Source organism: Gymnogyps californianus, chromosome 3 (assembly GCF_018139145.2).
Source record: "Gymnogyps californianus isolate 813 chromosome 3, ASM1813914v2, whole genome shotgun sequence".
In the NCBI taxonomy this organism is placed as follows: Eukaryota; Metazoa; Chordata; class Aves; order Accipitriformes; family Cathartidae; genus Gymnogyps; species Gymnogyps californianus.
This window is the reverse complement of record NC_059473.1, coordinates 95,603,528-95,620,848: the sequence shown is the minus strand read 5'-3', so window position 1 is coordinate 95,620,848 and position 17,321 is coordinate 95,603,528. Positions and strand designations below refer to the sequence as shown.

General features: G+C 36.2%; 1 protein-coding gene across 1 annotated transcript in view; it reads right to left on the bottom strand.

Annotated features, from left to right (window-relative positions):
- Window positions 1–865: 865 nt before the first annotated feature.
- Window positions 866–17,321, bottom strand: part of LMBRD1 (LMBR1 domain containing 1) — an 86,317-nt gene continuing 69,861 nt past the window's right edge. Inside the window, exons 14-16 of the mRNA XM_050893833.1 lie at window positions 15,207–15,282; window positions 2,057–2,148; window positions 866–1,891 (exon numbers count right to left, since the gene is read on the bottom strand). Coding sequence (XP_050749790.1) covers window positions 1,772–1,891; window positions 2,057–2,148; window positions 15,207–15,282 — 288 coding nt within the window. The 3' untranslated portion in view covers window positions 866–1,771. The remainder of the gene's footprint in view (window positions 1,892–2,056; window positions 2,149–15,206; window positions 15,283–17,321) is intronic.

The window sequence follows — 17,321 nt, the reverse complement described above, 5'->3', positions numbered from 1 at the left end:
TCTAACTTCTTGATATCCTCCGGATGCAGCTTCCAGACAGTCAACATCAGGTTCCACCTTCTGTTTGAGTTACTTGATCTTCCTATAAATAATTCCTTGCAAGTTTCCCCAATGGTCATGTTTAAATAGCATTCAGCTAATTCTAGTCAAAGGGAGCTCAGACTGCCTAGTCAAGTTTCAGTACCTACTATCACTGTTTGAATACACTTCTGTCCTTTTAAATGTCTCATTGGTAGCAAACAGATTGATTGCTATTAGTTGAGCAGACTTGACTGCATATTTGCAGCTTATGATCAAGCTACAACATCAAACATCCTTCCAGGTTGCCACATAAACATGTATATTATTGGAGCAGTTGGCACAGAAGGCTTGTTTGTGCCAACAAAACGACTTCAGTTTTGTTTGTTCCTGTAAGAGTCCAAACATCAGTTCCCTGTGTTCGTGCATTAACTAAGCAACTCACCTAAGACTTCTTAAAATACTGAAACTAAATGAAAATTCAGAAGTTCCTGAGAGCCTGCTGTTCTGAAATACTGCAGGAAGAGGCAGACTGTTATTGAAATAACAGAAATCTGTCAGTTTTAAGAGTTCGCAAACATGTAAGCAGGACATTGTACTAATAGTTCCCCTACAGTTCAATAATTATTTAACTATCTTATAAAAAGATTACCTAAGTTAAATTTCCATGTGCTTGCATGGACTATAATTTCCCTCAGGTAGCATTAGAAGTTTAAAAACCTGTACTTGTAAACATTTTCTCTTTCAGATTCTGTCAAAGGATATCTGAAGATATTTTTCAGCCTTAGAAATATAGCTCAGTAACCATACAGCTAAAACAGAATTACTTTACAAAGACAACATGAATGACAAAAATATTTATGAACTGTGTTTATATAAACATATTGGCTTGTTTACAAGTTGACAACATTTACATTAAATATTGAAAGAAAACTTCAAACTAGACAATTTGCATTAAAGAGAAAAATAAGTTAAAAATTAATCACATCTTAATTATTCCATTGGTTATTACTAAGTCAGGCACCTGGCAGTTTCAGAACTGAACTGTACTAAAACACTGCAACAATGCTGAATGTTGTCATTTACACTAATGATTTCCTTTGATAGAGCAAAAGCCACCTCAATTACCTGAGAATTCCCATGGTAACTCGGTGGGGATAACAGTATGAAAATGACTTATTCTTCACAGACTGGGAACTCACCACTTAAGTGGATGTTTTTGGCATACTTTAAGGACAGCCTCTTGTTAGCTATAGTTTTATATGGGAATCCCAGAACTGCCAGCAAAACTAATGCAAAACTTAAGTCACATCCTTCTGAAAGTGTAAACCTCATCCAAATCTTTGTAGCAGTGTTTGCACCAGCTGTTTCGCAGGATTTTAGCTAGTTTTATTTATGAGCTTGACTAAAAGAGTCCTACAAGTTAGGCATGAAAGTCTTCAAGAAAACCTAAGTTAACAGAAAAGCATCATGAATTATGAAATAGTTACAATAGTTCATCAAATTATACATCAGAAAGTTACATATACACTTAATCATAAAACAATGTTTTCCATATATTATTTAAACCTAGCTTCACTATTTGTTCTGATATAACAGTGATACTCAAAAAGTGATATTCAGTTTTTTTACCCCTTTAAGTGAGTATACGTATTTCCTCTATTTTTACAGGTGCAAGGATGCTTATTTGGATACCAATTCCACATGGGTATGACTTTCAATTACATTTTTCCATCTTGAAGGCAAAAGGCTATCAACGGTAATAAACAGACAGTTCATCATCACTCATATCTGAATCATCTTCATCCACTTCACCTTCAATGACTGATTTCTTGCCTTTGCAGCATGAAACAATTAATCCAATTAAAAAGACCTGCAAATTTAAAGTAAGTAGTAAAAGTTACTGTTATTCAATTAAGGGGCATATGAGGGCAATATATGTAAAACAAAATGGCAGTGTGCTGATGCAAATGATTCAATGAGAACTACTGTAAATTATCCAACTTGTTTCAGTGATCTCTATAATCAAAGTACTTACTGCAATGAATGCCCAGTTCCCAAAGTAATACGCAGCACTGAAGAACCAAAATTTATGAAGAAAGAGGTATGTCCGAGTAACAATACACTGATCTAAAAGGAAAGCAAATAGTACTGATTAACACACAACAAATAAAACTCAGCTAATTCCAATTTATAGGATAATTCAACGGTTTTGGAGAGTATTCAGCTCTGAAGAACAGTTACACTCCATTAAATCAAATTTACTCTCCTCTACCAAGAAGGTATACAAGACATATTTGTTATTATGGGAGAGTGAATGTGAAAACAGGTAACACTAAGCTTAGAGTTACACAGGTAACCCCATTACGATTGGGTACAACTTCTCCTACAGATGTGTCAATTATTGCCTGTTCTGATAGATCCTGGTTACTCACTTCCCATTTTAGATAAACTGTAGCCAAAAGGAGGAGATACAAAGCAGATTCTGTATTAAAAACCACATTTCAGTACTTTGTAATTGACTTTTGATTTTTACAAAACTGATGCAATCCTGGTAGAGACATTCTTTCCATGTTGAGTCATGTAGGCAAAAAAAACCCCACCACATACTGGGCTTTTTGTGACCCAGATAGCAGAGGGCTTATTTGTACCCAAGACCTGACAGTAGTGGTTAAATCTTACTCCTTCTCTAACACCATAAATACAGCCACATCTAAAAATACTACTTAAGTATTCTTCTCCGTTACAAAGTGGCAGATTTTAACAGAATTAAGAATCAAATTGTCAAGGCATTTTTAAGACTGTGGACAGGTAGCATAAAGGCTTTTATGGGTCACTGAGCCTGTAACACTGCAGAGGTCATGTCAGAGGGCAGCCAGCAGGACACGCGAGCCAGCTGACAAAACTCTCCAGTGCAAGGAGAGGTGCACTGAGTTCATGCTAAGGCATAACGTGATCTCCTGGTTTTCTCATTTACTATGTTTCAGACCCTACCTAAAGCCCATTTCAGAGCAGAAATTGGTATCTAAACAGTTTGAAGACTAGAGAAAGTAAGCAACCCAGAATTTGCCTGTTCTTCCCTCAGTTCTGACTCCAAGATTGGAAATACCCCCTAGGTACAGTTGAAGTACAGACTTCCCACCTCCTAAAGTTGGAGTGATATGCTGCTGCTTATATAGTTTAACTTTTAGCAGCCATCTAACAAGCCAGCAAGCTGACAATCATCAGTTTCTGAAGGTAAATATTTTATTTAAAGATTCAACTTCCACATTAGATAAAAAGCTGCTTTAACAATACCACATTCTATAGCTCACTATTTCCTGGGGAGAGAAAGGTTAGGAGTTAAGGATAGGTCTTTTTCAGGAAGGTCTGCTGCTCGACCTTGCCAAGATGATACCCCCAAACCAAATCCCTGCAGTGTCTAGAATGCTTGTATCTAAATAGAGAAACTCCTCCATTCCTTCAACAGTTCTCCAATGACTTATACTTTATAAAACTAACTGAATAATTTAAAATACTAAGTTAAATACTACTTATGCAGCAGACTGGTTTCTGGAATCTATTACACAGTATCAGCAGACAAAAAAAGAAGTTAAACTGGGATTTCACAACTACTAGACACAAGGGATACAACATACCAATAGGCACATTCTGCAGACAATTAAAGTGCAAACCAGCTTAATTAGACAAAGCATGCTTCTCCACTAACACATACAGAGTGAAAGCACAAGGAAGGAATTTGGCTGAACTAATCCCTCCTGGTTTTCCAGACTAGATCTCCATTATGCAGAGAAAATTGATCCCGTCCCCCCACCCCGTTAACACCAGTCAATAGTATTTACCCTACAAAAGAGGAAAAAAGAAAATTGTGAAGTAGCACACCACTCACAACATTCCATTATTTGCTAGCATGATGTGTCCATAGAAAAGGTGAAGTTTCCAACAAAGTAAGAAATGCTGGTAAAGCAAAGATGCTTCATAATTGCAGATAGTATTGTCAACACCATCTGCAGCTCTCCAGCTGGTTACTTGAATTAAAAAACAGCTAAAAGACTTTCAGATGGCTCTCTACAGTAATTGGATTAAATAGATGACGGTAAATATTTCAGAACAGTTTGACCTTCAGAAAACATTTCTGTGGAATGTGTCATAAGTTCAGCTAACTAAATTTTAGTTATTCCTTCTGAACTAAGATAATACTAAATAGGCTGACATAACATGACATTTTTAATCAACTTATTCCTCCATATGACATAATTTATATTATAATGAATAACCTGAAGATAACTACTTGTTATCCAGAATGATCATTGTGAATATTACTGACATGTCTTGATCATTTGGAACAAAAGTATACGTGGAAAGCTACCAAGCCTCTGATAGATAATGGCCACCACTTTAAGAATACAGCATATTACATAGTGCTCACCAAGCAAAGCCAAACAGCCAAGATTCAAGACAAAACAATTTTTTTAAACACAGGATGACAAGTGCTAATAGCCACGACTACCTGAAGAGTCAACTATATTTTACTTCACGTTCACTGATGAGGTTTTTCATTCTGGTGAATTAGAAAACCCTTAGGATCAACATATTAATATTTTCAAACAAAAGCTTCTTCCAAGAAGTGCATTAGCTCATTTAAGATGAGTTACAAGGATAAACAAATCCAAGAACACTTAGTGTTTCATACGGCTCTGCTGCCAAGCATTCAAAAGCTGTGTTGCAAAAAGCAGCTGCTGCTTGCAGTCCAGCTTGCAAGTTGAGCTTCAAGAAAGGGTTTGATGTGTTTCTAAACTTAAATTATACATCAAGTTCCAAAAGGTTTGATATTTCACCTGGGGAAGTGTAATTAAGGGCAAACCTGCATTTCTCCCTTATAGGCATTATTTCTGGGCCTGCATCTGGCCTCACAGTTTAAATCATCTAACTTGGATAGGAACATTTACATGGGATGATGGTTAACGTACATCTCTAGTACCTCAGATGCAGCAGCCCTTCAACAGCTGTGACATCTTAAACACATTCTTTCTAGGGTTTTCTTGATTTCCAGATATTATTTCTCATTGTGCTACTGAGATACAATGACATACGCATATTACTATTTATTGCCATTCCTGTATGCTTCACTTGGGTTACGTGACTTAAGACAAGCAGCATCTTATATCACAGAACAAACAACATTCCTACAGGCCAAGTCAGTTCTACATTACAATAAAACAAGTCAACTGCCTCTAAATTGTTTTTAAAGATGCTCATATTTTCTTAGTATGGCTTTCCTGCAACAAAGCTAAAATGTATTTTGACAAATAGAGTAAACAACTAGAGTAAGAACACTTGGCTTTGGATGCTGTAACTCGTGGAACACTGCTGGAGAGACCACTCCTAAACACCTTCTTGTATGTTATCTGGAACCTACAAGTAGTATTAATATTAATGTTTCTCTGCTACAGTGTATCAGTATTTTAAACAAAGCGAGAAAAACACTAGGATTCCTGTGAACTGAGCAGGTACAGGGCAAAGATTTCAGGCTTGAAAATGGCCTCAGAGAAACATGCCTTTACTTACCAAAAACTAAGCAACAGCAGAAGATGAAGCAGCCTTTGAATTATTTTACTTGAAAGATCTATGATAGCAAATGTTTTACTGGATGGTAGAATGATTCCCAGATAGGTATGCCCCTTAAGCAACTCACTAAGGTAAAGTAAGGGCTCTGACAAAGCCTTGTTATTTTTATAATGGCAACATTTTCTTGGCAGCAATATATGTAATGTTTTCTCAAACTTCAATATCAAAGGGATTTCTTAATTGGATATCTCATCTTGGACAAGAAAAGTGTGTTGTAACTCAGACCACTTATGAAAGACTACGGAAATGTGAAAGACTACAGAAATATGTAAGACCCATGGATTGGCTATATGTGGTTATAGAGTACACAGAATAAGAGTCCTATTATTTAATTTTGTGTTGCAATTCAACATTTCACTAGGGAAATCATGCAAAGAGTTATAGTCAATTTATAGTAATCAAACTGACCAAAGTTAAGTAACTTTGCCCAAAGAAACTGCACAAGGAAGTTAATGGCCCACAAACCCCATGACACTTCAACTAAGAAACCAAGTGACATCTAATGGTGTAAGACCCATACAGCCATATTCCATATTTACCACTGCGTAATGTCCAATTAATTTTTCTCTCAAGAAGCAGCAACACTTCCACTTCTAGCATAAATACCTGTTGAGTGATCAGAATCCCTTTTGACCATTGGAGGGAAGGAGTGCTACAGTACTGTAAGCAATCCTGAGACACAGGTACTGGTCTTCCCATTTAATAAAAAAATTCCAAAAACACAGAAAATAGTGGAAATAAGCAGCAAGTAATAAAATTTAGAAAGAAATACTCTGCTAAAGATTGAAACTTCGAGACAAAACACAGACTTGTTTCTGGTCCTGGCTTTGGTCACAGACCAAACTGTTCAGATGGACAAGACAAAATAAGCTTCAGGAGTCTTCAGATATCAGCAGATATATCAAAAGTTTTGTAATTACAAGTTTCCCTTTTGTACCTATCATCTCAACTTAATGTCTTCATCCATATTTCTTTAAGATCACTCCAGGACTTCCTATTTCCACAGAAGTTTATGTTTAAGATTGTATTTCATGTATCACTTTCACAGGTTTCTCTGGAAACAGATTCATGGAGTGGCAGTAACAGCTGCCCCCAGCCACAAAGGCAATATTTCTTTCTTTTCTTGTTGGCTAAACAGGGAAAAAAATTACTATGTTCTTAGTTGCCTGTTACTCAGCAGTTTCTACAAAAGTGGTTTTTCACATATTCTATTTGAGCACATCCCCACTTATTCCATATTCTTCTCTGCTGTGATATACATATACACACACATACATACACACACACAAAATTAATACTAGCCTCATTCAGCTGTTGAGCCTATCTTTGCACTTCGCAATCCAGCCCCTCTGCTGCTGCTTCTCTGGTTTCACTAGCTAAAAATCAATCTGCTACACAAAGCTTTTACAATTTTTAGTTTGTGGCATCCCATACCAGTTATCTCTTTCCCTCAGCTAACTTTTTCCAGAAATTGCTTAAACCGTCAAGTTGTCGCTCTTTCAGCTTTCACTGTAACGCAAGCATTACAGAGCTTGCCTCAAGGTTAACTTTGCAACAAATTTACACCTTTGATCCCTTATCAGACTGAAAAGCATGTTGGAAAACATACTACTGGAATTGGTTCATTCACATATAGCAAGGATCTGAAAACATTTCCCAACTGGTTGTATGTAGCTACAATAGCTCCCCATTTAAAGACACATGAATCACTAAGCTTCCAACATTTCAAGCTGACAGCACTTTGAAGTACTACAGTGTACGACAGAAGCATGAGTATCAAATCACTCAGATGTTAAACAATAGTTTGCAGCTATCTACAGTCTTTTTAAATACAGGTCTAACATGCAAGTACAAAAAGCTGGCTGCTGTTTCATCCCAGTTGTTTGGTTTTGTTTCTTTTTTTTTGCTTAGCTGGAAGTGGTAGTGAGACAGCACCTAAAAGTAGAAACCAACAGTCTAGCTGGATAAAGTCTAGTCCAAAAGCCTACCTTAATCAACAAGAGCTGCTCAGTAGGTTTGGAATCAAATTCTGCCACAGGAAAAGATTTAGCAGGCTAAGGAGGAGCCAGGAACTTGGAAACCAGGGACTAATGAGGAACCTGGAAAGACTATTTGGGACAAGCTACCAGTTAGAAGGCAAACTCTGCTTTTTTCAGTGACTAAAGCTACAGATAAGTTGCATCTGACACCTCATATTGCATATCTGCAAATCAAACACAACCTGATATAAACCTAGACAGTCAGAAAATGATGTAATCAATGTGAACCAGTCTGGTTTTATAACAAATAGTCAGATCTGATTTTGTAACAAAAGTTACAAGTCTGGATAACCAATAGCTATTTGCAGTTACTTTGCAGTACATGAACTATTGCAGCAGTCGTACAACTTCTTGATGATAATTACACGCTATGAATGTTTACATTAAATGGCTCAAGAATCTGCAAGTCCCATCAGTGCTAGTAGGACTTCATAGCGTAAGGAGGCTTCCAGGAAGATACTCCAAGATTTTATGCTGAAAGGAGAAGAAAAAAGTCACTAGTCAAAGTTTCTGAATGCTAAATAATGAGAACAAAGTCCTATCAAGCGATCTGGGTCACATAACCATTTTTTCCAACAGCCAAATTTAAACAAAGTGGCACATATGAACAGGAAATGCAGGATATAGTTGCAGAAAGAGTACTAGATCTTACAAACAAGCAAGCACAAACAAGCTTCAGCTAAACATACGCAAGAGTTCTCTCCACTTCCCTCTGTACATTCAAAGAGCCTATCAGTCCTCTTTTTGCCATTTTAGATTTGGAGTTCATCCTAGCACAGCTATGGCATTACAATGGAAAAATTGCACCGAGCTATAACGTTTCTATCGTAGTTTTGTTACAGAGAATCTGTGAAGGTGCCAAGATTTGCATGTATTAACAGACTAGAAGAAAACCATTTAATGAGATTCAAAGAGCTAAACCTGTTGATCTCATTTTTCATAAGTTTAAAGGATGAATTGATTTTAATGTTTATTAAATACCTTCAAGTGAAGAAAATATTAATGCTGCAAGACCATGTGTATAGTGAAGAGGTACAGCATTAACCAATGACTAAAGTCCAAAGCCATGTTAATTCCAAACAGAGATAATGTCCTTTTTCTACAGGGGAGCAATAAACCATTGGATCACCCTGCAGAGGGAAAAAGTGTTCTCTGTGTTTCTGTTGAAACTAGATACCTTTTGAAACACTATGTACAATTTGGGTTAATTACAAACACTGGCCAGATGCATTTGGACACAAGCCATGTAACTGCTGTTTCTTGCCTTTAAAACACTGACTTAAATTTGAAGTTCTGCAAGAGGTGTTTTCTGAGTCTCCCTTGAACATCTTATTTTTAAGTAACAAAAGGCAAGTAATCCTTATTTTAAAGACACAGCTATTGATAAACTTTGAAGGCAATACCCTAGGGATGAACATGGATGCAAGATTCCAGAAAGCAAGCAGTCAATGGACAGCATAACCTATCATTTTCATTCTAATCAAAACACTTTGCATTAGCTACCTACCACACTTTCCAGTATCAGCTTGGTACAAGCTTAAACTTACACTAGTTCAGACTTCTCCTTGAAACTATGTTATACTACTTGACCTTCAATGTTAACCTCATTTTTGCCATGTCCTTTCTACTTGCCTCATACTGTCTAGCTGACCACTTAAGAAGGATGTCCTGTGTGAGAAGGATTCATTGTTTTCTCCATCCTGAGATCATGCTACATGGAAAAGAATTTGGAGGATGGGGAGAAAGAAGATATTTTAACAGATTGATCTTGACCTCTTAATATCCTTACACGGAGTACCTCATATTCTGTCCATAGACAGAAGTATTTTATAGCCAGCTAACACTCAAAGAAGCATTTGACAAAGTAGGGCAACCTTCAGTGCTGGAATGCCTTGCTTGTTCTCTGGAGAACAAAACCAGTATGACTATCATTAAAGAGTCAAGCTTAAAAGACCCAATGCCAAATTCTTTTAAATAGGAAGTTGGATATGAATTTGTGATTTTCTCATTAATGACGCTCTGAAAACAATGGCTTCCTTCCCAACCTTTCCCATCTTCTGCCTCCTTCATAATTTATGATACATTTGACCGTAATCAAGTCAGCTTTCTCTCTCACAGTTCAGATAGGACTTGCCCAGTCCAATGTCATTCATCCAACCTAGCTGCAGGACATGTCTTAGGCAGTGAAAAAGACCATCTTCATGAATTGATCCTTTCTAATTCTATTGGGCAAGCCATATTTGAAGATGGACAGGAAACATCTGTATGGAGCTTCACCAACTGTAGTTACAGGCTGCTGTCTAAGTTTTCTGCATGGCTATTCTTGAGCATGTTATGTAGCGAATTCATCAGCTGTCTACAAAGATAAAAAGATGATTTGATTACACCAGCAGAAGCAGCTACCAACATGTCATTGAAAATATTTCCAATACATGTTGTAATTAATGTTCGTCTGTGATGAAAAGATTTGGTGGCATTGCTACTTAGAGAGGCCAAATATGATGCCTTCTTTTGGTAAGACGACTACCTTTATTAAAAGGATCATTTTGTAGACAAAGCGTTGGTAGGTTTCTTAATCAAAGGGGTTCTTACACTGGGTTCATTACTTCCTTTTAAGAATGGGTGCATACCCCTCAATTCTTTGTAAAGGAGCTTCAACTCTTATTCCAAAGTACTGATAATATCAGAGCATCTCACTTTACTCTTGGGCTTAAATCCAACAGGCAATAGAACTAGGATGTTGATCCAAGAAAAGAATATGCAGTTGCTGTACTGCTAATCTCCATTTAACATTTCAGAGTATTTAGTAAATGTAGCCTCTTCTCTCTCCATTTACAATCTCTTGGAGGGAGAAGAGGGGTAGTTCACAGCAGCTCATATCTGTCCATAGTGGTGAGGTGCAGAAAAAAAGTGTAGGAATTGATGTTTCTACGTACAGCAGAAAAAGCTTAACGGCACTGTTAGCTACTTATACTATTTACAGCTGCCAAACAGGGCTTTCTGTAGTCAAACATGCACCATTGTGCTTATTTATATTGAGTTCTCATGATTATAGAGGACTTCAATAGTGTTACATATAAGTAGAGATTCAGGGTAAAGTACATAAGGTCATTCAGTAAAGTAACAGGAAAATGGATAGGGTCCTCACTAAAATCCTCATTTAGGCTTTTTTTGAAGCATTTTATAACTTTGCAAATTAATTCATTTAAACAACCATTTGGAAGTGGTAATCTATGGTCATAAGATACTTAATACAAAATTACTAATATTGAAGGTTCTGAGCAACTTGCTTGTGCTTTCACTTTGCATGCCTCCTGGATTTCTCTGAAGGAGAAACAAAGAATATGCTCCAGTTTTGGCATTCATATTTGGGATTCCTTTCCAGCTTGAGTAATGTCTACATCTAGTCTTTATTCAGGCTAAAATAAAGCCTGAGATCTTGTACTTGTTGACTTCCAGCTGACAAGAGACTCCTATAAGAACACACAGATCTAATTAGCAAAGTCCTGCTCAGTTCAAAGCCTTAGAAATGGAGATAACCTTTTTTCTTTCCCACTTTACATGCAGTTGGAGTTAGTGCAGGTCTATGCAGAAGGCCCAGCAGATAGACTGCACCCAGCATTTAGCAGGCCTTAGGTAAGGCTCATTTCCCCAATTAAGGAAATGAGAAGCCAAGGGGGATTCATAGCATGTTATGCATTTAAAGTGAATTATGCTTAAAAAACAGCTGTCATGGTTTTCTGGTCTAAAAAGAGGCAGATAGCATTTATCAGATCTCACAATTAGGGTGGGGGAAAAAAGTCTTGTATACAGGCTTGCAGCTGAGTCACCGCTCATTTACATTAAATCTCATTAACCTGTTTAGCTAAACCTATGCCAAGTTTCCTATGCATTAGTCCAGCTGCAAGAGTCTTAATCACATAACTGAACTCCTTTGCTTGACCTTATGCTCAACTGAACTGTGGACCCAACAGTTCAGCTGGCATTAGTCCTTGAAAACAGTGATCAAATGAGGTCTTTGCCCAACTGTATCGAACGCTGAAAACTAATGCTTGTGTTGCCTCTAACAGATATATCAAGTTTGCTGCTCCAAAAGACTATTTAAAAAGCTTTTAAAAAGTCTATGTAACCAGAACACAAGCTTTTTGTGCAAAACGTTTAAATGTAACTAAGAAAAGGTACTTTATTGAGTTATAAGATGTAGCGTGCTCTATTACTTCGGCTTCTGTTCTGTCTGCTTCGTGTAGTTATGCTATTATGGCCTCTGGCATTCAGTATAAAGCAGATTCACCTCCTGCATACCAGGAATAAATAGAGACAAGTTTTGCTGCATGAAAGCAAACAATATAATGCTAAAACCCCACAAATTATATATTTAACCATAAATACTTAAGAGTGTGGTTTTTATAAGATTGTATTTTAACTGCCTTATGTTTCTCCAGAAAGTGTAATTGTCCTTTTCATCAAGGCAAACACTGGTTTGAAACACATATATAGAAAACACTGCCCATTAAAGCCTGAAGTTTTAACAATATTGAAGTTTTTGAGAGTATTAGTTGCTACAACAAGATCAGATCAGGTGTCTTCTACCATCTCAGAAAGAAAAAAATGTACTTAGTTACAGTAAGTAGAGATCATATCTACAACATCTGATTATTCAGTAGACAGATAAGCTTATAGCAATCTGCTCTATCACAGCCATTAAAAGGTCATACTTTGTTTTATGTTTAAGGAAAAACACCTGTTAGAACTAATTCAGTTTAAATAAAACAAAGCAAGTGCTGAGAATACAAATCAATATTTGCATTTAGTTCCAGTTCAGTGGTTTACATAAGATAAAACCCTAGTACCAGAGAAGTCAATAAAAACTACAAGTGCTTGGCCAACCTTTATCTTAACTTGAAGTTAGTTGCACCTATTTTTGCTCTGTGTCCAGTATCCTTAAAAACAAGAGAAATGGTATTTAAAAATCTAGTTCCTACCTTTGAAATAAGTTTCACTTGTCAATGTATTTTATCTGACCACAGAGCATAACAGTAGCATCCACAACAGTTATTTTCATTAGTTTTCATTATCAGGTATTAAAAATGGCAGGTATTCAAGGCAAGCATTACATTTCCACTTTCTAAAACTGACTGGATAAAACAGCAAATAAAGTGTTTTCACTACTGCAACCTTTGGTTTTGGGTTTGTTTTGGTTTTTTGGTGTTTTTTTGGTTTTTGGTTTTTTTAAGTTGAACACTACAAAAGAAACTTTTCTTTCATCTATAAAAACACTTTAATGGCCTGATTGTATCTGTAGTTAACAGAATGCCACTATAGCATTTTGAGCACATTAACATTCACATTTAAGAAATATCCATCCATCTTCTACTTACACTAGGCTAGCATAGGACAGCCTATCAATACCTTCTCCATCTCCTTTCTATTAAGAAAGGAGAACATGACTCGAAGATATCCAGTGCAACAACAAGTTAATGATGTCAAACCAAAGCCATCATTTACACAGGCCAACTCTTGTGTTCAGCACATCAGAATGCTAGTTTTAAGCATCAGCTATACTGTTTCCATTGATCAAAGCAAATTAGAAAAAAATCATGCAAAGTATTCAAAGTACTCAAAAAATAGCATCAAGCATAGGTGGAATTTAGGAAGTTTCAGTCCAACCCCAGTTCCTACGATTAAGCAACAAAGTCTGAAGAAATCGGACTATTTGAATTTCTCCCAGAAAAGTCAAGACTAATGAGCTTATCGATGCCAGTGAATATATTCTTCTCCCAGCAAATACTAGCCAAGCCGAGAAGCTGTTTACAAGAAACAAAGATCTGTACAACCTGCTCAAAGCGATCTCATTTTGAAAGATGAGAGATTTTGCTCTTCTAAACTCTGCCACAGAAGAGTTTCTATTTTTAATCACAAAAATATGGCAGCTTAAATATGAATTGAACAGTTACATTTGACAAACTATCAGAACACCTCAAACTGCATTAAGTCTAAAAATAGCCATCAAAAATAAAGGTGGATGAATGATTTATTTGAAGTATGGGGGAGACAGGAGAAAAATCCATCCCCCTTGGGAAACGATATGAACCACCAGCAATAAGACTAACACCTACATACTAAATTTGAAGACAAGTTTAAATACAAGGGAACCACCTTGCAAAAGAGACCACAGCCTGATAGACTAGGAATAAAGAACTAACGGTCCAGTTATCTCCACTAGTACAAAAATTGTTTAAAATTTAATATTATCTTTCCCAACAACACAAGTAGGAAGAAAACATGAGGAGCTGCTAAGATCTTCTAGAAGCAGAGTCAGAATTCAGTAGTTACAGAATACTGGTAATAAGATGACAATATGGGACAATTATTTATGTTTTCTATCAATTAACAAACACTGTCAAGCCTTTTTAGAAGTATATAAATGCATACATAATTCAACTCCTCTTTATACAGAGGAGCTGAAAGTTTGCCAGAGTGAGAACAATTGAGAGCTTCAGCCTGAAAAAATCTGGACCATTCTGAAGGCCATAAATCTTTTGCTGAGATCAATTTTTTTTAACAAGAGACCAAAGCAATCGATAAAATTGATGGTGACCTTGAACAGCAGTATCAGTATTGCAATGGCTAGTGCAATTCAAACTGTGCAAAAATTGTTTATATGCAGAAGGAAAGGAAGGGGAAAGGCAGCGTTGTAAAAAACAAATCCAGCATGATTTCAATTAGCTTGCTTTTTTAATGAAACCAGGCTAAAACTCATTCCCAGCTTTAGCCAGGTTTCATAGAGGAAGACCAAATAAAATGTTACTATTCGCTCAAAAAAATTCAACATTAAAGCCTGCATAGATGGAAAGTCAAGGAAAGCTCCACAATTATCCATTTGCTTGCTAGTCACTACTCACAGCTGCAGAATATCCACAATACATCTTCTGCCCAAATAACTGGTCAAAAAGGGATGGTTAATAACACAGATGAGCAAGAGTTATACTGGATATTATAGGGAATGATAAGTTAAGAGAATTACAGGAAAATAGCCTAAGATGTCTAGTTCCACTGGTATTGTTGCTCATGGAACAGCCCATATTTACATCTTAATAAAAACTGCAGAATTCTCTTACCTGTAAAGTTGCACTGAGAAGTTCAGATCTTAGTTTTCCTGAGTACATTGTGAAATTTAACTGAATACTTATCTGCATGTTTGTACAATAAACATATACACTGAAGTGACACTTCAGATGCTAAACTATGCACCAGCTAGTGTTTAAGGTCTGCATACATGTTAAAGCAAATGGGAGATTTTAAAGTTAACTGGAATACATTGTTACATGTGGTTTCTACTAAAAATAGTAATTTCTTCAAATAAATTAAATAAGCTATAATCAAGCTCTTTGCTGGACATAGCTATACATCAAAGCTTCATATTAGACTAAAGCAAATCAAAGCCATGAAGAGATTGAACTGCTTATTACAGCTGAGCATGCACATATCACATAGGAAATACAAGAAATTAATTTATCTTACCTTCAGGTGCATCTGCATCACAGTCTTTAGATACAAATGTCACACTCCTTGGCTGGCCATCAATTGTCTTATTACTCTGCATTATAAATACAGAAATTAGTACACTAGTCTACCAGCAATGTTCTTCCATACACAGTGATAGTCCCTGAAACAAACACATCTCCCAATAAATTATTAATTTTACAAAAAAGGCTTTGATAAACCTCTTATAATATTCAAAAGGATTAAGACTGTTTTTGAACAGTATATGTAGAGTAAGCTGTAAGTGGTACAACATGAACATTTCTAAATATGCTTTCGTTTTGAAAAAATGAATAGCTTGTGTTCTTTTTGAAGACTCATGAAAAATAAAAACTTGACCTCTGAAATTTAACCTTTTAACTGTGCATAAAATGAATTTGGAATTCATCTTTGGTGATGAAGACAGCATGGAAGTGTTAGGCTTGCATAATGATACCTAATACAGCTTACTTCTGGTCTAAAAGCCAGATGATAGTATCCAATATACTTAGATAGCCAGAGTAGAGGAAGACAAATTATGCTGAAGTGAACTACTGAAAACCCAAATATTCCTGTTTAAAATGTCTCAAATCTTTGGTAAACTGACCCTTTCAGAGACTACATGAACTCTTCATGTACCACACTTACTTTTGAATAATCAGTGAATAATTTTAGCAGAGTTCAAAACAAATCCTTTGTACTACACTGATTTCTTCATACACTAATTCATTTCAAAGGGTCTTATATCTACTGTATGTACTTTCACCCTCATGATTTCCTAAACAGGAAGCCCTCTAAAGAAATCACTAAAGGCCAACACCTTTTCTCCTTCAGGCTGAAGAAAACATGTCCCTTAAAACCTACCAGAAATCAGTACAGGATGGCACATAAAACTAAGTGTTTCTCTGACAACTTAATTGAGAAAGTTTATCAATATTAAGTAAATTCAGCTTTCACTCCGAACATTCAAGAGAAACAACCAAGTGCCTACCCTAAAAAACAGCAGTTTGTACGAGCAGTTAACTTTGTTTCATGCAAACACATGGAAGTATGGAGACTACTACTGCCTTAGAAGAAACTGATCCAAAAGGAGTATGATTATGCACAGGAATCAGGAACTAAAGTGGAACCAAAAGTAAGAGGACAGTGTGTAGATAGAAACAATAGGATAAGAACAGAAGACGTGAAATTTCAATTATTCAGTATACATTTAGAAGTGGTCCATCTCCAGGAGGTATTCCAGCTGGCTGTCACCATTACAGCTTACACTGCTCAGCCATAGAGAGTGCTTCTTTCAGAAGAACAGCATTATACATTGCACAATCATATAGGAACATAGAAAAAGCACAGAACAATCAGAATCTTGCCATTTCAAGATTTTGTCTTCCTTATATTTATTCATTTTAATTTTTAAATAGTAGAAGTTTAAAATACAACATGCAACAATAGCTAGACCTGTGGGTTTCCTTTGATAACATCCATGCTTTTTTCCAGGTCTCATATTCTTGTTCTCCGTGAACACTCATGTAATTTAAGACTTCTGACACATCTGGATTCAACTCTAAATGCTTTCCACAAGCTCAAGGCACTGGGGTGTACCTTAAAGTCATAAAACTAACCTCTCTTTCCCTAGCAATCCTTTCTTCTCTCCTACACAAGGCAAAACCTTGTAAAGGTCCGCTGAAAGTTTTCTACCTTTTCACAAAACAGACATGAAAAAAGTGAAACATGTATTCTAAAACAGAGATATAAAGTAAAGCATTTCATAGTATTAACCCTTCCTAATAAAAATTAAGAACCACATTTGCCATGGTAAGAGGAATGATAATCTCTAACTGTCAGCTGAATACCACTTTCATTTTTATGTAGCTAGAATTTCTAACATTCAAATTTAAGATTCTTTAATATATAATTAGTACTACACAAAGCAAACTACAGAAGTATTAAAGCAAAAGTAGTCTTACACAAAGCTAACTCACACAGAAAAGAAATAAATTGGAAGTTATTACTTACATTAAAGGATTAACTAAAAGCTAACAATATTTATGGTAAGACTCAGCAAGAGTTCAGTATCACTTCATCCAGTGAAAAGTTAAGAGTAAAGGGCAGGGGGGG